General features: G+C 49.3%; 9 protein-coding genes across 9 annotated transcripts; 2 read left to right on the top strand and 7 right to left on the bottom strand.

Annotated features, from left to right (window-relative positions):
- Positions 1–243: 243 nt before the first annotated feature.
- Positions 244–1,167, bottom strand: N7477_009142 (alpha/beta hydrolase; the record flags this gene model as incomplete). Its single annotated transcript, XM_056970803.1, has 1 exon — positions 244–1,167. One exon carries the CDS (start codon positions 1,165–1,167, stop codon positions 244–246), a length of 924 nt encoding a protein of 307 aa, XP_056817782.1.
- A 456-nt stretch (positions 1,168–1,623) lies between these two features.
- N7477_009141 (flavin-containing monooxygenase) lies at positions 1,624–3,721 on the top strand (the record flags this gene model as incomplete). Its single annotated transcript, XM_056970802.1, has 3 exons — positions 1,624–1,999; positions 2,105–3,051; positions 3,089–3,721. 3 exons carry the CDS (start codon positions 1,624–1,626, stop codon positions 3,719–3,721), a joined length of 1,956 nt encoding a protein of 651 aa, XP_056817781.1.
- Positions 3,722–4,918: 1,197 nt separating this feature from the next.
- N7477_009140 (cytochrome P450) lies at positions 4,919–6,396 on the top strand (the record flags this gene model as incomplete). The annotated part of the gene is made up of 4 exons (XM_056970801.1): positions 4,919–5,587; positions 5,649–5,963; positions 6,019–6,185; positions 6,234–6,396. 4 exons carry the CDS (start codon positions 4,919–4,921, stop codon positions 6,394–6,396), a joined length of 1,314 nt encoding a protein of 437 aa, XP_056817780.1.
- A 340-nt stretch (positions 6,397–6,736) lies between these two features.
- N7477_009139 (acyl-CoA thioesterase) lies at positions 6,737–7,789 on the bottom strand (the record flags this gene model as incomplete). Its single annotated transcript, XM_056970800.1, has 1 exon — positions 6,737–7,789. One exon carries the CDS (start codon positions 7,787–7,789, stop codon positions 6,737–6,739), a length of 1,053 nt encoding a protein of 350 aa, XP_056817779.1.
- Positions 7,790–8,185: 396 nt separating this feature from the next.
- On the bottom strand, positions 8,186–10,512 carry N7477_009138 (Zn(II)2Cys6 transcription factor; the record flags this gene model as incomplete). The annotated part of the gene is made up of 2 exons (XM_056970799.1): positions 8,186–10,104; positions 10,236–10,512. The coding sequence occupies 2 exons, from the start codon at positions 10,510–10,512 to the stop codon at positions 8,186–8,188; spliced, it is 2,196 nt and encodes a 731-aa protein (XP_056817778.1).
- Positions 10,513–11,043: 531 nt separating this feature from the next.
- Positions 11,044–11,529, bottom strand: N7477_009137 (uncharacterized protein; the record flags this gene model as incomplete). Its single annotated transcript, XM_056970798.1, has 1 exon — positions 11,044–11,529. The coding sequence occupies one exon, from the start codon at positions 11,527–11,529 to the stop codon at positions 11,044–11,046; it is 486 nt and encodes a 161-aa protein (XP_056817777.1).
- A 2,834-nt stretch (positions 11,530–14,363) lies between these two features.
- On the bottom strand, positions 14,364–16,244 carry N7477_009136 (uncharacterized protein; the record flags this gene model as incomplete). The annotated part of the gene is made up of 1 exon (XM_056970797.1): positions 14,364–16,244. One exon carries the CDS (start codon positions 16,242–16,244, stop codon positions 14,364–14,366), a length of 1,881 nt encoding a protein of 626 aa, XP_056817776.1.
- A 777-nt stretch (positions 16,245–17,021) lies between these two features.
- N7477_009135 (acetyl-CoA acyltransferase) lies at positions 17,022–18,565 on the bottom strand (the record flags this gene model as incomplete). The annotated part of the gene is made up of 2 exons (XM_056970796.1): positions 17,022–17,904; positions 17,961–18,565. 2 exons carry the CDS (start codon positions 18,563–18,565, stop codon positions 17,022–17,024), a joined length of 1,488 nt encoding a protein of 495 aa, XP_056817775.1.
- Positions 18,566–18,922: 357 nt separating this feature from the next.
- N7477_009134 (zinc-binding alcohol dehydrogenase family protein) lies at positions 18,923–20,141 on the bottom strand (the record flags this gene model as incomplete). Its single annotated transcript, XM_056970795.1, has 3 exons — positions 18,923–19,054; positions 19,140–19,539; positions 19,621–20,141. The coding sequence occupies 3 exons, from the start codon at positions 20,139–20,141 to the stop codon at positions 18,923–18,925; spliced, it is 1,053 nt and encodes a 350-aa protein (XP_056817774.1).
- Between the last annotated feature and the right edge of the window lie 297 nt (positions 20,142–20,438).

Below are 20,438 nucleotides of genomic sequence, written 5' to 3'. Positions count from 1 at the left end.
AACATCAAGAAGACTTGACAATGTAGGTCGTTTGACAAGAACGAGCGACTTCAAGCCACAGATGACTAATGAAAAGATATTCAAAAGCTAGATGAGGGCAGCATAAAGCATCCATAGGCCTTTGCAATCATTGCAATATCTGCTGTTGACAAAGGCCAATACGGTACATGCGATTGCGAATAGTCTGTACTACGACGACAGTCTCTGTTAAGGAGCGGATGAATAGGTATACAATTCAGGATCTCAGACGTCAAAGTAGCGTTCCATCTTCCTGCAAATGAAGTTTGCAGCCTGTGAAAGACTATCATCAGCCTCGGGCGCATGTCCGGCCATCAAAACCCATATATGCTGCATGCCATCCACGCGAACTAAATGCACTTCATTTCCAGCTGACTTAGCAGTCTCTGCTAAAAGAGCTGCGTCGTCCTCTAGGACTTCCGCCGTTCCAGACGTCAAGTACATGGGCGGAAGCCCGTTGAGGTCCGTACGTAGCAAATCTAAGCACGGATTATCAAGTGAGCTTTCACCCACATAAGCGTCGATCACACCTTGCATAGCCTCTAATTGCACAAGGGAATCGGTTTTAGCATTCCGCTGCCAGCTCTGTCCAGTCAACTTCATGTCGAACCAGGGAGAGAACGCAACAATGGCGGCCGGGATATTCAAGCCCATGGTTTTAATTGTCAGTGCTGCTGAGACCGTCAAATTACCTCCAGCAGAGTCCCCTGCGAAGGCAATATTCTTGCTCGAGAAGCCCAAATCGTTGATTAGCCACGTGTATGCAGCAACCACATCCTCTATCTGCTTGGGGAATTGATGCTCTGGTGCCCGTCGATAGTCAATGACAAGAGCGCGACATCGGGCTATTTTGGCGAGATGAGCTGCCACTTTCCGGTGACTCGAAGGTGAACCAGAGATGAAGCCTCCACCGTGGATGTATAATATGACATGTGCGGCTGACGCCAACTGTGGCAAGCACCAGATTGCTGGTCGAACGGTGCCAGGACAGTGAACCTCTTCGTATGTGACATTTGTTGGCTCGGCAGCCACGGTTGCCATTTCTTCCATTACTATCCGGTAGAGGTCGGTGGTCAAGTTCTCGCCGCGGAGATGCTTGTTCAACCTGACGTAAGTATCCTCCATGAGTTGGGACTGCAGAGAAGGCATTGTGAGCAAGGTTTCGACTGTAGTGGTACTGTTCGTGCCTTAGGGAAGTAAGAGTATGCTGATCTCTCACTCTCTGTTATGGAAGATAAGGAGGCCGAGGTAATAATAGGTTCCACAATTTATTGACGAATCGGAAAACGGTTAGTTTACCGAGTACATCAAGAAGAGACAGCATCTAGTACGCACTTCCTAATATGCACCTGTAGCCTCCTTGTTGCTATGTACCCCCTTGGCTGGGGCCCACTTTCGATCTGGTCTGCTCGCATGTAGGCCGCGGCAATTGAAGCAGCTATGTGTTATATTCTTAAAATGATGTCGCTATCCAGCAGACCTAGCCACCTTGTGCTGCTACGCTGTCTGGCTGGCTTTGTTTTAAAAAGACCCCATTCGAGCAAATTCAATTGACAGGAATACCATCCTTCACGATATCAAGCGGTTGCTTAAGAGCCTATCAAAATGACGAAGACTCAGCTTGTCACAGAAGATGCTCCCAATTCCGACGGCCTCAAAATAGCTGACAAACATGTTGAAGTGACGCAAGAGATGTACACACAAGAGCGCGAGAAGCGTCTTCGTCCTGGTGCACGGTCCGAATACTTGGATCTGCATTCCCTTGAAAGATTCCGCCATTTCAAAAATGACAAGTGGGCCGAAGAAGAAGCTCTCAACCCCGATGGCCCTCTCAGACCAGATGATGGCTCGCACTGTGAGATACTGATCATTGGTGGCGGATGGAGCGGCCTGGTCACGGCGGTCAGACTACTCCAAGCTGGTTTCAAACTGGATGATATACGCATCGTAGACTTCGCTGCTGGCTTTGGTGGTACTTGGTGTAAGTCTCACCTCGTACCACGGTGCACTTGATGGAGAAGGGACAAGGTCCCGCATTTTCTTCCCGCAATTTTCTGTATTTGCACAGGAATACTTACTTCTTCAGATTGGAACCGTTACCCAGGATTATGTTGCGACGTCGAAAGCTACATCTATATGCCTCTGCTAGAGGAGACTGGGTACGTACCGACACATAAATATGTCAGCGGCAACGAGCTGCGCGAGCACGCCAAGAGGATTGCCACAAAGTGGAATCTCGACCGCATTGCATGGTTTCAGAACCGCGTGACCTCTCTTGTATGGGACGACAATTCCCAAGAATGGGCCACTATCCTTGTCCCTCAGGGAATGCACGGAAAGGAAGGAGACCCGATTACAGTTCGGTCACGGTTCGCAGTCCTAGCCACAGGTCTTCTTTTTGTTCCCCATATCCCCGATATCCCTGGAATCGAAAAATTCAAGGGTGCATGCTTCCATCCCGCGCGCTGGGACTACCAGACTACCGGGGGCACGGCTGAGAAACCCGATCTGGTCAATCTCAAAGACAAGCGGGTCGGAATAATCGGCACTGGTGCCACAGCAGTTCAAGTAGTACCACACCTAGCTATGTGGTCGAAAGACTTGTGCGTGTTCCAGCGCACACCCTCGGCGGTGGATCGACGCGACAACGAGCCTACTGACGCGGACTGGGCTCGTAATGCGTTCTCCACTCCGGGCTGGCAGAAAGCACGGCAGAAGAACTTTCATGACTTCGTCACGAACGCCCCGTGCAAGCCAAGCAACGATATGGTTCGTGATGGATGGACGCGCATGCCTTCGTACAGCGCCATGACTGGGACACATGGTTTGGACTGTTCCACACCAGAGGCCATCCAGAAACACCTTGAGACGCTCCATGCCCTTGACCTGCCCCGACAGGAGAGTATTCGTAAACGGGTTGATGAGGTCGTGACTGATCCGGATGTGGCGTCGAAGCTCAAGCCCTGGTATCCGGGGTGGTGCAAGCGTCCTTGTTTCCACGACGGATACCTCCAGTCATTCAACGAACCACACGTTACTCTTAGTTGATACCAGCGCCGTTGAAATCAAGGAGATCACGGCAGAGGGAGTCGTGGTCGGAGATGAAGAATATAAACTTGACGTGCTCATCGTCAGCACTGGCTACAGGAGCCTTTTTGCCCCTAGCCCTGCTGGCCGAGTCAGCATTGAGATCAAGGGTCGCAATGGGCTCTTGTTTGACAAGAAATGGGAAGAAGGCGTCACGACACTACACGGAATGATGAGCAATGGATTTCCCAATCTGTTCTGGCCCGGTCTAGTTCAAGCTGGAGCCGGTCCCAATTTCACTGCCTGCGTGGAGATGTTTGGAACCCACGTCGCCTCCATCATATCTCACGCAGTTGAAACCACTGGGTCCACCGAAGGGAATAATGAGAATATCGGGAAGTACAAGATTCCCTGCACCGTCGAGCCTACTGCCGACGGCGAAGAAGAATGGTCTCAGCTTGTTGCCTCACAGGCGGGAGCCTTCGCAACCATCGCTGGCTGTACACCTAACTACTACAACGGGCAAGGAACTTTGGGTGCCGGTGCCTCTCCTGAAGAGTTGAAACGGCTAGCCAGGATGAGCCTGTGGGTCGGGGGTCCTGATGATTTTGGGAGACTTATTGCCGATTGGAGAGCAGCTGGTTTCAAGGACCTTGAAATTGCACCTGCTCCTTAGGGGAATCATCCAAATAAACTCGTTTTGTAATGGGATTTGATAAATTTGAAATATGGATCGACTCAACTCTTTTCCCACTGCACAGGTGCTATTCAATTTACCTGTAACATGACCTACTTTCAGTCTTGGTTCGCAGGGTCCCAGGACTACTTCTTCGGTGATAATTCTAAAAGAGCCGTTGTTTTTCGGGCATGACTTCTAACGACTTTAATCCCGATCTATAATAATCCTCTGGAACCCATTCACCCCTTTAATGGCCGTTAGGCAGCGTAGAATGTTTGTACAGTTAAGCATTCATTACGTCAGTCAGCCACTGATATTAGAGAAAATGTATCTTTAAATTCCATTGTTGTGACTAGAAACCCGAGGGAAGATACTTGTCACGTCAGGCAGAGAGAAAATAGGGAAGCAATCAAGGCGGTGATGAATTGAAATATCGAAGAGAGGGAGAGATTCGAAACCGCCCGAAGAGACTCGAAGAGGAAGTCTGATATCCCAGGTGGGCATATGGCTAACCAGATCCCATGTACAGCACTATAGGCTACATTGAAGGCATTGATGGAAGATTCCCCGCTTTCCTTCCCCACATTTATGCATAGTCTGCATTGCCGAGCCTACACTTCTTCCCGTCGCCGAGCCGACAGGCCAGCGACATGTAAGTTGATTTTGAGAGGTCTTAATACGACAGGCGCAGGAAATTGCAATAGCCGAGGATTGTAACGCGAGTTCGGGTATATATCAGGGAGGAATGGCAACGCGTGAAGGTATACATTCATATCTTCCCTTGAGCTCTGCCCAGGGACTAAAATCAAACAGGGTGACATAGGAAACCCTTTGTATATCCTTGAACTCCTTTGTCTCTATATCAGCGGATGTGCGACAAACCAGGATACTTGCTTTGACGCCGTCATGTCGTGGTTAGTTCAGAGCTACAAGACCTCTGTGTTTCTGATACCATTGTCGGCAAGTTCCTCCCCCCCCTTCCCAAAAATGAAATACCACATTCGACACACATACTCCCAATGAGTGTATTATACAAGTCTCTCGAGGATGTCGGCTGACTGAAGTGCTATGAGCATTCAGGTGATATGCTATTTTCTCGGATATGCTTTGTACAATTTCTTTCTACATCCACTTCGGAGATATCCAGGCCCCAAACTCTGGGCTATCTCTAGAATCCCCTATTCCATTTGCTATATGTCTGGCAAGGCGCACAAGAGAATATTGGAGCTACATGAGAAGTATGGAGATACAGTTCGAATTGCCCCGAACGAGCTCATATTCTGTTACCCGGAAGCATTCAACGATATAATGGGCCACCGGAAGCAAGGCGAGGAAGAAAACGGCAAAGATCAAGATTTCTGGAAGGAAGACTCGATTACGCTGACCGGGTCCAATGGCCAGAACCATCGCCGCGTTCGACGAATTCTCTCCCATGCGTTCTCAGCCAAGGCCATGGCAGAACAAGAGCCTCTCATTAAGGAATACGTCGAGTTGCTGATAGAGAAACTGAAGATAGCTGTGGCCGGAGACGAATCACAGGAAATGACTAGTTGGTACAACTGGACAACATTCGACATCATCGGCGATCTGGCCTATGCCGACCCATTCGGCTGCTTGCAGACATCTTCCTACCACCCCTGGGTGAAACTCATTTTCAAGCACATCAAGGGGCTCGCAATCAACAACAGCGTGGCTAAATTTCCCTTTGCTCAGAGTCTCCTCAAGCTAATGATGCCTAAAGAGGTGGCGAAAGATATCCGCGCCCACCATGAGTTCAACCAGGTAAAGGTCGCGAAGCGTCTCAGCCTCAAAGGTCCGAGGCCTGATTTCATGCAGTCAATGATAACTGCCCGGGAGAAGAATGTGTGTCTCTGAGAATCAGCCGTGTTATTATTCTAGTATGACTAATCTTGGTAAAACATAGCTCATCTCACAGGAGGAGATTGTCGCCAACTCCCATCTATTGATCGTGGGTGGCTCTGAGACCACCGCGACTGTGTTGTCAGGTGCCACCTATCTGCTAGCATGTCACAAGGAAGTACGAGAGAGGTTGCATCAAGAAATCAAAACGAGATTCGCCAATCAGGATGAGATTGACCTCCTCAGCGTCCAGACGCTGGACTATATGATGGCAGTCTTGAAGGAAGTCATGCGTATTTATCCGGCTGTGCCCTCCGCTATCCCCCGCATAACCCCCCCTCGAGGAACGACAATCCGAGGAGAATACGTACCTGGTAATGTAAGTGTCGTTCCATGCAATGAATTTCATACGGAAGCCAACATTCATTACCCAGACTGTGCTGGGAATCTGGCCTTGGCCAATGTTTCACCACCCGAAGCATTTTGCAGAACCCGAAATTTTCGCTCCTGAAAGATGGCTCGGCGATCAAAAATTTGAGCACGACAAACGGATGGCGCTCCAGCCATTCTCCGTCGGAGCTCGAGATTGTATTGGTAAAAAGTGAGTGCATAACCATCAAAAGCTCTGTTCATCATTGACCTTCTACAGTCTTGCGTATGCGGAAATGCGTCTTATTCTGGCGAAGATGGTCTGGAACTTTGAAATGGAGCTTGACCCTCGCAGTGAAAAATGGTTGGAGAGAAATGTTATGTCGTTCCTCTGGGACAAACCACCACTCCATATTCGCCTTACTCCACGGAATGCGGCCTAGCCAATGCAGCTGATATATATTCACGACCATGAATTCCGACAGGTGTGCTTTATGCCGGGTTGTCAGCGCGTAGTCTACTGGGCAATGGAGATTGAAGCCTGAAGATACAGGAAATCGGACAGATGCTAGGCCTACTACGTTTCCATCTAGCTATTTAAGTCGCTGACTAGTCAATTAACGTTTGTTTCTGAGAATCTATCCGGCTTCTCTCTCTTTGCTCCCTTGTCAAACCCTACAAGCTGAAGCAACACATGAACCGTAGCGCATTTGTACGTCTGCAACATGTATCAATTGATCGCGATGCTATCTAGAAATATCGTATTTGGGCCATGGGCATAGGTCACAGCTTAGCATCTTGGAGGCCAGTCGATGCCAAACGCAGAATTCCTTCTTGTACACAAGTTGCTATCAGCTCACCTGTCTGAGTCCAGATGCGCTGCATCACTAGGCCTCGCTCATTGCCTATCCAGGGACTATCCATTTCCGCGAGCATCCATTGATCTGACGCAATGCTGCGCGTTTGGTGGAAGAAGATAGTATGGTCTAAGCTCACCATCATTCCAACACGTACGCGCGCCTGTCCATCGGGTTTCCAGAAGCTTGATTCAATCTGCCTAACCTCTTCGCTCGCCAAGTCTTCAAAGTACCCCCTCCTCCAAGCCTTTTCTTCCAAACTGCCCCCTAGAGATTCCACCATGCGGTCGATGTATTTTTTATCTGCGAACCTCGTCGCTCCATGCACGCGCGCCGTCGTACCAATGAAATAGCAGTCAGTCATGTATGCCAATGCCGCCATATGTGACTGGTGCTCGGCACCAGGATTCTGAATATAGTTATTTCCGAAAAGGCCTTTAGCCCGAATCCATTGTCTCACTTTGCGCTGCTCTGGTGGGACCTCAGGGCCACTGCTCTCCACTGGATGTCGCACACACTCAAACGAGCTGTTTTCGCCAGTGGGGGCGGTCTTCGTGAGACAGGCGCTGTCCACAACACTTGGTGGGGGTTTTAAGTCAATAGGCATGGGAGCCGCGTGCTTAAGCATATGAATTTGGTGTGGTGGTGGTTCCTGCGCGAAGCTCACGGCTGCGGTGAATATGCAGCGACCTAGCTGCATTGCGCGGATTATGCGGCAGGCGAACTGATTACCATCACGGATTCGTTCGACATGGTAGAATACAGGATCGGAACTGGTCCCAGGGCGGACAAAGTAGCAATGCATGCTATGCGCACAGAAGGCTAAGGGGACAGTGCGTTGAGCTGCACAAAGTGATTGAGCTATAATACCACCACCGAAGATACCGCGTCCCCACGGCGGTGTCCAGTGTGGATTGACGTTGGTGTATATATCCTCTCCATTCCCGGAGACAGGAGTTAAGGCAAGAGTGTTGTCCATGGGCGTGGAAAGTGTACGAAAGCGCGTTGTTGATTGGCCAAGATGTCATTTACGTAGATGTAAATATAACCTAGCATAGCCAGCCGGTTCCTCCTTAAAAACAAGTAAAGAGGATCCATCAGACACGCCCACTCTAACCCGTTCCGCTAGCCATGCTGACGCTTGGCATTGCATAATGCAATATTCATGCGGCCATGCCTCGGGCCGTCGGCTAAAGCAGGTTCTGATTACTGTCGGACACTGGTCCTTTGCTTTCCTCGCGCATCCCAATACCTCTATGAGTGGCCTTTCTGTTGGAATATTTTCCCGTGTCATTGCTAGCTGAGGTCAATTTTGGCATTGAGTATCTGTTTTGCGCCCGCCTTTCTCTCTACGTTGTGCTTTTGCGCCTTGACCCTAATCATTCGAATTATAAATCGGCGACATGCAAAAACCTGGATCGCTTTCAAAATTGATGAAGTTGCAAAGTAAGCTGTCAAGATCATCGCCATTATTCGGTTGTATGCTAGATTGAGTATGACCCTCCTGCAAGACCATGCCATTCTGGTCCTGGCTGCTTGGATTCAAATCCTCCATTTCACGCAGGGGGAGAAGGGCTGGTGGCTGCATTGCCTGAGTGGCAGGATCCTTAGCAAGGAGTGATGTTCCAGACCCGTGTGATGATATTGGCATCGAACCCAGCAGTGCTGATTGGTTGTCGAAACTCGAAGGGGTGGAATAACGCTTCTGTGTCGGGTCGGCAGGGCTCGAAGAAGTGGCGTGCAACGTGGTCAAAGCGCAAGTTGCGCTTGTATTAGGTTTTCCAGGCCCTCGGCTACTTGGTAAATACTTGAGACTGAGCACGGGCACTTGGATGCCTGTTCTTTGAACCACGGACTCGAGGAAATGTACGGCATAGTCGGCTGAGGCGTACATGTCCTGCAGTTGGTGCAGTACATGCGCGCATTGAAAGAAACGGCCAATGCTCACGTTGCGCACGTCTTCCTGGGTCGACCGAATTTCAAAGAGGTGAATCAGCGCTGCAGAGACGAATGCGGGGATGCTGCTGGTTGATAGATATCGGAGCTGATTTTGGAGCTGCATGTCGTAAGCCAGCTGCGTGATTTGGATTGCTGCATCCGTGACCTTCTGTCTTGATAATTTCCTGGTGTTATCACCAGCGGCCGCATTCGAAGAAGCGCGCACAATCTGTGGTCTGTGCAAGATACCCAGTGCGGTTAAGTAAATCATATGCAGGGATGATTGATGTAGCCGAATGATCTGATCTGCCTCTTCTTCCTTTTGTACAGAGCCTGAAACATTAGGCGTGTAGCGACTGCACGGATTCAGGCCTCCGTACCACTCACTGAGCTCTTCATCGCACCTTTCAAGTTCATTACCCTGCTCTTCAGTCTTTCTGGGAAACACCATTACCGAAGTAGAGTATTTCGAGCTGACGGGGTCATTCTCAACTACTGAGTACTGCGAGAGGAGAATGTGGCCGATGCAGATACACAGCTTGGCCAGTTCAATACAAGTGAGCGGCAGATTCCGTTCCTGATCAGTGTTTTGCGGTAATGTGGGCCCGCCAAGCAACGTTCTGACCTCATCTGACATAGGTCCCGTATCGAAGTCATCGAGGGTGAGCATAGGGACATTGAATTCATTCGGGTGGATTCTCGCTGGCCGTCTGATCCCCAGAGCAAGCAACCTGTCGCGCATGAAACACGACCACCAAAGCCGAATCCTAAGGCGTTTGGCCGTTGGTGAGATCTTGAGATTCTCGGGATTGCGATGGATGCCCATCACCTGTGCCAGAGAGAGACTAACCCCCATCCAGTGCCAAGTGTCTTTTTCATCCTCTGGCGCGTCATACCAGAAGGTCATGAGTAATAGGGATTGAAGCAATGCAAGGCGATCAGGTTCGCAGTCCAAGCCATACAGTAAGCGAACTCGGTTGAAAAAGCGTTTTCGTGCCGATTTCCTGCTAGTGTAGCCTCGGCAACAGAGGATATCGATATCAACAAAGCTACTGCTAACAAACATGACAGCCTGGAATAGAAGAAGACTGACCGGGTTACTGCCGTCAGCCTTGATTATGGGGGTGACAAACTGGCTCACATCCAGAATAGGCATGGACGGATGTACCAATTTGATATATTGTCTTAAAAGTTCGTTGCGAAGGTCGTCGTCGGGAATGCTCAACGCATCTTTCTTTGCAAGGTAATCTATGTCGTCGGCAAGGATATGCGTTGCTAGTGGTTTGATGTAGACTGGGAGGTGTTGCGAACGTTTATTCGTTGAAGCTTGGGAAGAATCGATTGGAGCGCTCTGAGCTGAAGCACTGTGACACTCTTCTTGTAGCCCGTCACCTGATTGGGACGAGCCTACCTGATCTGCGTTTAAAATCAACCCATGCCACAACAGCCATGCACAGTATTTCAAAGACACAAGCAGCTGAACATACCGTCAAAGGTCAAAGAGAGGGGGAACTGATCACCCAGGACAGTAGGTGTGTTGGAAGCACGGCAATCTTCAAGGGATCCATCTCGCGGGCGATATGAATCGATGACCAGTGAAGCTGTTTTTCTGGGGCGATTTGCGTCGACGACCTTGCATGTCAAACTGTCTAGTCGGCAGTTTGTGCAGGGAGAACCACCAGTAACCACGTCACAGCGCACCTTGCGGCTGCGACAATGCAAGCATGCCCTGGGCGCACGATTTTTCGTGACGCGATCGTCCATGGCTACACTGCACCTCTTTTTGGCGCTGACTCTTAGAGCGACACCATGCAGGATAGACCACCTGGGATGACAGGGTCACGGGAATATGCCAGATGCAGGTTAGGATGATTAGTCCACTATGCTTATCAGGCTGGGCTCCCCAGATCTCCACGTTGATGATGAGCGAGATAGTATGTAATAACTCCACGGATACGAAATGGGGTAAAAATTATGATACTAGTCAAACGATGGTGCTTGTTCATGTGCTTCGGGTCAATTGGACCTAATTTTGTGCAGTCTGACCTCGGCGACTACGGCAACTAGCCGAGGCGTCTTTCACCAACAAAGCCCCCGTCTTCATAGAAGGGTCGCACCCCGTTGGTCACTAAATAACGCCACTTGCTCTTAAATCTGCCAGTGCTGCAGGCGTGATTCCCGCCTCTTGAAGTACTTGGTTCGTATGCTGTCCCAGCCGAGGCGGCTCTAGTCTAATTGTAGCTCCAGCCTCGCTGAATTTGACTGCGGGCCCTAAAATTGAACATCATCCTCATATTAATGAGTGCGTTCAGCGTTGAAGGAATGCTGTCTCTTTAAAGCTGACTCACCGATCAGATTGATGACCCCCGCGGTCGCGGCTTCTATTGGCACTTGGGCAACCATATGCCTCGCACTTGTCTGCCGATGCGAGAAGGTGCCCTCCATGTTGTTGATGGGGGCAAACGGAAGCCCTGTTCCGTCAAATAGCTCTATCCACTCGGCCGTGGTCTTTGTAGCAAACACTTCGTTGAATATCGGAGTCAAGGCATCCCGATTCTCTACACGGCTTGGATTTGTCGCAAACCTTTCATCCAGCGGCAGTGAATCCAGATCAAGAAGCTTGCAGAGGGCAGAGAACTGGCCGTCATTAGTCGCACCGCAGACAAGATAGAGATCCTTAGTTTGGAAAGCATCGTAAGGAGCTATACTTGGATGCTGGCAGCCCCAGCGCTCGGCTTCAATGCCTAAATTGAGCCATGAGAGCCCAACGTTGGTCAGCATACTAACCTGCGTTTCGAACAAAGATGCGTCCACGCGCTGCCCTGGCCCGTTTGGTTGCGGACTTGCAATGCGGCCAGAATAGCCCCGTGCATGTATAGTCCGGTTGCCATATCGATCATCCCAATTCCCACGCGCACTGGGGGCCCGTTTCGCTCCCCGGTGATATGGAGCATCCCGCCTTCCGCGGCGGCAATGGGGTCATACCCGCCCCGCTTGCTATAAGGCCCTGTCGGTCCATATCCTGGCAGTACCGAGAATATGGTCAGCCAGCTGAGGATTTGATGTGCTTGTTTGAAGAAAAAAATAAACAGAGGAAAAGTACCTGAAATGCTCGCATAGATCAGCCTAGGGTTCACTTCCCTCAAGCGATCATACCCGAAACCGAGTCGCTCCATTGTTCCAGGCCGAAAGTTTTCGACCCTAATAATGTTATGAGTGGCTGTAGGGGTGGTTTGTGACTTTTGCTTACAGAACGTCGGCGCTTCGGGCCAGATTCAATAAGATCTCCTTCCCTTATCATCCTTCAAATTCAAAGTCACTGATCTTTTGTTGCGATTGACGGCGGAGAAGTAGTTTGAGATCGGGCCTGCCTCGTTTTTCCATGCCTTGTCCTCTCCTTTCATTCTCCAGTGTCTTGTGTCGTCCTGTGGAAGGTGTACCATTAATTAAAGATATGCCTCAAGAAGCAAAGGACCAGAGCGAAGCGTAAAACAACATACTCCTTTACCAGGTTCCTCAATCTTAATTATGTCTGCGCCATAATCAGCTAGAATTTGAGTGCAAAAGGGAGCCTATCTGAGTCTCATCAGTCAGCCCTCTGCCTCACAGAACTTCCCAGCGACGAGGGTAACCCACTGCGAGAACGCGAGACAGATCCAAAATCCTGATTCCGTTCAAAATCCCCTGCTTTTTCAACTCTTTTATCTCAGCTCCCGGATTGGTTGCGAATCCTTGAACCGCATTCATCAATGTTGGGCCCACCCGCCCTTGACGGCCTGAAGAAGACATGCATTTCCTGCTGAGTATAGGCATTATTCTGCCCAAGGGCGCACAGGAGTAATTCATATTGCTAAGACAATGATACGCAATATATAGTGTTGGGGTAGCTTGAATTGGCTAGAACCTTGAAAGGGAATTGAGGCAATACGAGGAGGTGCTACCGTGCCACAATATTGTATCTATACATTCACAATATATGTAGACGATTGATGGGACACCGATCAAAGTAGGTTAAAACCTTAAAAGTCATACCTCGGTCAGTAAGATTTGACCTGGGTGTTTATTCAGCAAATTATCATGGGCCTCGGGAGTGTGAGTCGTTGGCCCTACCTCGGCCTCGGAGACACCGCAACCTTCTTTTTTGGGCTCTCTTGTTCTCGGTTGGGTTGCTGAATGCTACTTTTGGCCCCCTCAACACTTATCGATTAAGACGGGTCCAATTGTATACTGCGCGAAACGCTTGACATACATATGAAGAAGTCCTCAGAACAGTGGGCTACACGTTTTATTTTAGTCAGAAAGGGCTACACAAATCTCAAGGCCAATGGATAACCATCACCGGGATAGTCAACGACTATCATTCAGCATATTGCCAGTAGTGAGTGCAGTAAACCACGGCTTCATATTTGACCATCACAAATCAGTTTGGCCTCATTATCCATTCAATAGTCATTGATAAGCATTGTTAAGTAATATGTGTCGATTTCAAGATTTAGATGATTCAAAGGCTATATTATTATGTTATAGAAAATGCAATCGCAGCACTCTAACAATGTAAATCTCTGAGTGTTACCGACCAAGACGAAGAAGAATTCGTGTATCATTAACAGAAGCAACTAAACTGGAGAAGAAGAAGAAGAGAGAAAGAGGGAAACGAGCATCTACGAAACAAACCCACTTCTATCCCGAATCGGGTTAGACCCACGGCTCCTTCCAGATCACGTTCCCCCTCAGGCCTCCCTCAGGCCACAAGACATTCATGCGTCACACTGAGGCCCAGAAATTATTATTTTCTTTAGATGTCGTAAATCGCTAGTAATCATCTAAAAGATGTTATATTGTGCTGTTAGGAGAAACTTGTGTAGACCATCGTTGTTGAGATATCAAGCGGTAAGTTATTGCAATTACTGTGTTGGGCGGGTCGCTTGTAAATTACGTTAATCTTACTTAGCTAATGTATTTCACAAGTGAGTCGGACACCTGGTGGGCCCGGACACCCCAAAACACATAGTAATTGCGATAAATTATAACTTAATATCCTCAATAACTAAAACTCGTTTTTCATTCACCTTATAAAACGTACTCTTTAGACTACCTATAGTACATTCCCGGGGTTTAATTAATTTCTATAGCTGTTTAAGTCAAAGATATATATTTCGAGCTTGAATGTAAGAAGTGTGTTTTATTGTTCAAAAATGTTATGAAGTCCTCATGAAATTGCCACCAAACTCCAAAAGTAAACTCAAATTATCTTGAAGAGACAGCATTGAGTAGAATTTGATACTATTCATATGCGTTATAGTCGAAATATCAACTTAAGTTTTGATTCGCAGTTACTATGTTTTTTGGGGTGTCCGGGCCCACCGGGTGTCCGACTCGCTAGTGAAATACGTTACGTTTAAGCGTTATGATGGAGAAATTATATCATCAGTCCACCTTCTTTTCTACATATCACCCCTAGGTCTCATTAATTGGTCCCCAACTGCCCCTAGCGGGTCAATATAGAGGACACGGACACTAGTTTGCAGACAGCTGTTCCCCACTACACTATATAGATCGGGATGTATGATTTAATGGCCTGAGGCCAATAATAACAGTAACATTCGGGACGCGTTTCACGACGCGGACCTCTTCTGTGACCAATATTCCGCCCACTGGATGTTTTTGTTCTTTTTCTGAAATTGTTGGATTCCATATTCCCCTTCGCAGCCCGTTACCATCATTCCATGAAAGGTGTCTTCGATGAACTTATCTTGCCGCGGGCTCCCGGGATCATGCCACGCGATGCGTACTAGGTCCTTACAAATGGACGCAGAACGAGGGGCGCAATGTGCCAGTTTGTCTAAATAATCATCTAGCAACTCACCTGTATCGTCTGACACGCCATGAATTGCGCCGATTCGTTGCAGCTCGGAGTAATGCACCTCTCGCCCTGAAAGCATGGCTTCGCGGAAAAACGGAATTCCCCACTCGCGTGCCATGTATCTCGATATGATGGCAGGGGCGACGCCGATTTTGATCTCCGACAGAGTCCAGCGAGCCTTTGTGGAGGCTAGGCGGACATCGCAAACGAACCCGAGCCCCACTCCACCCCCATAACACGGCCCATTGATAAGAGCAATCGTTGTCTGGGGGCAGTTGTCGATGGCAGAAAACAGAGCCTGGATCTTTGCGTGGTACCCATGCTCTTTGTCGGTGTTGGTCGTCTTTGTGCCTCCACTGAGGTCCATGCCAGTGCAAAAAAACCGGCCTTCGCCTTCCAGGACTATGTGAAAAGTGGATTGGCAAGTAGCCAAATCGGTGAATAGCTTGGTCAACCCTTCGAGCATCGATGCAGTCATTGTGTTTCCATGCTGTGCTCGTGTCATAGTAATCCTGACCACAGCGCCAGAGCGCGAAACCCTGTAGTCAGGCAGTTCGGTGACCGTGGTCCATTCTCGAGTCGGCTTGTCTTTTGTGGCCGACTTTGCCGTCCCTGTGGCCATGTTTTTCTTTGCAAGTAAAGCTGCCCCGGCTCGGCTTGCGTATGGCATGCCGATTTCTCGCGAGATCCATTCACCGACGGAAATGAGCTTGCTCAAGTTGACTCCAGTGGAGATACCGGAGTTTTCGAGAGTATAGATCACATCCTCGCTTGCCACATTGCCCTTAGCCCCTTTTGCATACGGACAACCCCCCAAGCCACCGACGGATGTGTCGAACGCGCGAATTCCCATTGAGTACGCAGCAACGACATTCGCAACGCCCTGTCCATATGTATCGTGGAAATGACCAGCAAGTTTGTCCGCGGGTACTTCTTTGAGTAGAACCTCCAGCAGCTTCTTTGTGTTTGCTGGTGTCCCCACCCCAAGCGTATCACCCAGACCAACCTCGTAGCATCCCATATCTAAGAGCCTTTTGACGACTTGGAGAACAGCGTATGGGTCTGTAGGCCCGGAATAAGGGTCTGAGAAGATGCACGAGATAACACCGCGCACGCGCACGCCGCTTTGTTTAGCTGCTGTCACAACCTTTTGAGCACTGATTAAGGCTTCCTCAATAGAGCAATTCTGGTTCGCTTTGCTAAAGGCCTCGGTGGCAGATGCAAATACCTCCACTTCTTGCGCTCCCGCCTTCACAGCGTTCTCGAAACCCTTCATATTAGGGGCAAGCACCGGCAGTGTGATCCCCTTCGAGGCCAACAATAGGACCTTCTCCATTACCGTGGCGCCGTCCGCTAGCTGGGGGATCCATTTCGGTGACACAAAAGATGTAGCTTCAATATGTTGAAGGCCAGTATCGGCGAGCCGACGTATCAGCTCGATTTTGGTTGCAGTGGGAACCGTTGTCTTGATATTTTGTAGACCATCTCTTGCAGCGACTTCAAGGATGCGCACACCCGAACTCTCTCTACAGCTAGTCGCTGACAGCGAGCGCGTCGTGGCTTTCAAAGCCAAAACACCGCTACATCGATAGGATCCACGGCTTTGAGTGACTAGTGTCGACATACCCCGCATTCTGGATCTGGTGGTGCTCATTGTGTTTGGTAGATCCGACAAGAAGCTGTACAATGTCTGTCGGTTGCCTCTGAGAAATTCATATACTGGTTGACAATCTGAACATTCTAGGTTAGCACCACGATCTTACTGTTGAGCTTCGCGGCCATGTCTAGCTCATCTCTGTCAGGTTGAGCCTGAGCCCTCGGGCCGAGGGCTTGATCCAGCGCAATAGCCCAAAACGGATCTAAACTTTACTTCTCCAGCAGAAAATGGAAAACACGTATCCTCGGTCAAATCACGAGGGGAGAAATAGGACATTCGGGTTTGTCGTTCATGGTGTTGGCGAAGTTTCCAGCCTGGAATGTCAGGCCTTCCTGATGCCCCAGGTGTTCAAGAGGTTAGATCCTTCTCTAGAATAGTCCAATCCACCACTTTAGTTGCTCTCTCTCCCTCTGTCGTCATTCCTCTGGGAACAGGGGATGACTATGGCATTTTTGAGCGCAAATCAGTGCCTCTTTACCTCTTTCGCAATGAACATGGTGTGATTTAAATTTTCATACAGCCAAGAACAACACCAGCATATTGCATCTACCTTAGAGTACCCAGGTACGGATGGGCAAACTATTCAAATAACATTCAATAAACAAAATTACCATTCTAGGAGTCTGAATGCAATAGATATTTACGGAGGGGTGATGTATGTGAATTTATGAGACATGACTTGACAGATGAGAGCTATCTGTCTATCTGCGCCGCGTGTCCAATGGGTACCCACGCCACAAAACAATCTTCGATTTACAACAGTGCAGCCAGCCTCTCTCGAGTATCTCCCAAAGCAAAGTCGTTCCTGTTCTTTTTACTCCGAACCTTTTCACCATCGGCGGGGGAGATACCCCTTGCCTCCACAGCAGGGTTATAACCAAGCCAGCTTCCCTTTGCAACATCTTCGCTGCTCACTCTTGAAGTAGGTCTACCATCAGCACGCTTGTAGACGTTGACGACAACCGCACCGCCAAGTCCCAGATTATGCTGCAATGCCACCGTACTGTTGTCAACCAGCCGATTGTTTGCCCAGCCACGTAGCTGCCAGGTCAATTCAGCGCACTGTGCCAGGCCCGTTGCGCCAATTGGATGCCCTTTGGAGATCAAGCCACCGGATGGATTGATCACCATCTTTCCGCCATATGTGATATCTCCTCTCCGAACCATTTCGTGTGCCCTTCCGGGCTCACAGAAGCCCAGAGCATCGAGAAGGATCATCTGGTTGGTTGAAAAACAATCGTGCAGCTCGCACACCTTGACTTCAGAAGCGCTGATCCTAGCTTCCTTCATCGCGGCCCGAGCAGCCCTCTGCGTCATGTCATAGCCAACCAGTTCGATCGCACTCTCCGAGAAGGCTTTGGGTGAATCGGTCAAGAACTGCTGCCCTGCCATGAGGATGGCTTGCTTCCTTAGGTGCGGTCGTGCGTTTAGAAAAGTTTCGGACACGATAACTGCTGCTGCTGCACCGTCGCTTGTCGGACTGCACTGAAGCTTGGTCAAAGGCGGATAAATTGTTGCAGAATCCTGGATCTCCTGGAGCGAATATTCTTGACGAAATTGCGCGTATGGGTTGGCCTGGGAATGTTTGTGGGAAATACGCCCGATTTCCGCAAAGTCTTCTGCCTCGGCGCCGTATCTAGATCACGTCAACGGTGTCCTCAAGAGGGTAAAATAGAGTAAAGTTGGTGGTACCTTTCCATGTACTCCCTGCCCGCGTTTCCAAAATACTGGGCCGTCAGTGGAGATTTGTCAAGTCCATATTGTTCCTTCATCTTCGCTGCAAATCGCCCGCTCGAACTTGGCCTGTCATCCCAGACAGACTTAAGACTTCCAGGCTTCATCTTTTCAAATCCGACAACAAGGACACAATCTGCATTGCCGCTCTTGACCAGGGTACGTGCCAGATACAGGCCAACGGATCCAGTAGCACACGCGTTGCTTGTGTTCACGATTGGAATGGTAGACATGCCGAACTGATAGAATACACGTTGCCCGGATGTAGAGTCGCCATATGCGAAGCAAGCAACTCCATGCTGGACATCGTCGTAATTGATCTGTGCATCGAGCATAGCTTTTACGCCAGCTTCATAGCCCATTTCGGGATATTCTCGCTCGCCACGAGGTTTAATGAACTTTGTGAGGCCGACACCAAGCACGTAGGCCTGGTTTGAGGGGGTAGTCACCATGTTGAGAGGATAGTCGCGCACTGTTTCAGAGTGGATTCCGTCTCTGTTCATGTCGATTGCTTTCATGTCGATTGCTTTCATGTCGATTGCTTTCATGTCGATTGCTTTCATGACGATTGTTTTATAGCACGGTCAGAGAACCCATGACCAGACAACATAAGCGGTGTTTCTTTACCGCCGAGACCGAGGAAAGGGACTTGTAACCTCGGGCTCCATCCACGTTTAGGGGAGTCCTTTGCTACCCGCGAGATTTGGGATGATCACTTTATCTCGGAAGAAGGAAAGTTCTGATTTTCGGCTCCATGCTAGCAGGCTACTTCTTCTCAGATACAGATACGAGGGAGCAAAACAAAACTCTGAATGTCCGCAACTGTTGCCTATCCATGAAACCTCCATATATGACTTATTTTATTTAAAGAAATATATGTGTATATCTTTAAAGGGAAAGTTGCCTTTGCATGTGCAGCTTCATATTGTGTCATCAATCCGGAAAACCAACTTCTGCCCCGTAATTTGGCCCGCCTTCATCAACTCGAACCCCTTTACAGCACCATTAAGGCCACCTTCACCCACCATTTCTGGATGAGTTTGGAGTTTCCCCTACAACCCAAGGGTAAGTCAGCGTGCAGTGGAAATCGACACTGAGGGGGAAGGGACGAGAGTGTAGCAATGAAATCACCCATACCTGTGCCATTAATTGCTCTGCCATGGCGTAGAACATCCGTCCGAACTCATAATCTTCCCGGCTGGCGTACATGTCTTGATTTCCGAACTTGAAGTACCTGCCAAAAGCAGTATACATGACAGTGGTGACTGTTTCGACATCCTCGCGGGGTGATTTGACAGGCAAAAGATTTCCGTACCGTAACCCCAAGCCAGAACGGCTTGATAGGGCGTCGGCGCAAATCTGTGCCGAAGCAGTAATGCTAATAGTATCCCACGCATATCGGAGCTCGTTCCGCGTCAGATCCCTTATCTTTGAACCTACATCAGGGTCCATGTAATCGAAAGAGAAATCGGCCCCCAGGCGTCTTGTGTGATCAAAATGCTCCGGTAGGCATGTAGTGATAACCGTGTATCCCGATCTATTTTTGAATGTCAGAGGTCATTTCTGCTAAGGAACGAAGATTACTGTTTCAAGAAACTGGAAAGATGGTAGTGATTACAATTTCGCAAGTTGAATCGCAAGCGTTGCCGTTGCCGTTGTTCCGCCGTATATCAAGACCGGGACGTTTTGGTTCCTTTCAGGATCAGTGGGCAACTTCAACTTCAATGACTTCTGATATAGACCTTGGCCGACAGTGATCAGCCCGAGAGGTGCAGTGGCTGCTTTCTCAAAGGTCCAGCCATCGGGAATTCGCATCTGCAAATCACCCCTGACGACGGCATATTCTGCAAAGACACCGTCGTCCGCATTGACGAGATTTGCCCCGTGCCCGCAACCAAAGACTCTATCACCTGGGCTCCAGGACTTGCTGACCTCCTTGCCTACCGCTTCGACAACGCCGGCGTAGTCGCAGCCAACGATACAGCCGTCCGCGGCTCTCCCGTAGGAGACTGATTTCCAGTCGGTCGGGTTAAGTGCGATAGCGTGAGGTCGAACAAGCAAAGAGTCTGGCATCATCTCAGGGCGTCGCCTGTTGCGGTCAACCAGAAAATCCCGACCGTTCACAACCATGGCCTTCATGGTATGGTACTTCCGCACGGTCGGAATTTGCCCCAAAAAGCACACGACCACGACTGGCTATCATTTTCCCTAATCGCGATCCCTTTGTCCACTCGTCAGAATTTATACAAGTGAATCTTCCGTAACATGTAGCGGCGAGTGATAGTAAGTCTTCTTAGCTCCCTACTTATGTGGTACTAGGCATCCTCGAGGCCTTCGGGGCCATCTACGTTAAGGACAAGGGTAGCCTCGGCTAATATAGGTAACGCAATAACCACCTCGGCACTCTGCACCAGTCACTCATATAATACATTCTGA

This window comes from Penicillium maclennaniae, assembly GCF_028827695.1.
Source record: "Penicillium maclennaniae strain IBT 15551 chromosome Unknown utg000008l:1.0-3552695.0:1.0-3555053.0, whole genome shotgun sequence".
In the NCBI taxonomy this organism is placed as follows: domain Eukaryota; kingdom Fungi; phylum Ascomycota; class Eurotiomycetes; order Eurotiales; family Aspergillaceae; genus Penicillium; species Penicillium maclennaniae.
This window is presented reverse-complemented; position numbering and strand designations above follow the sequence as displayed.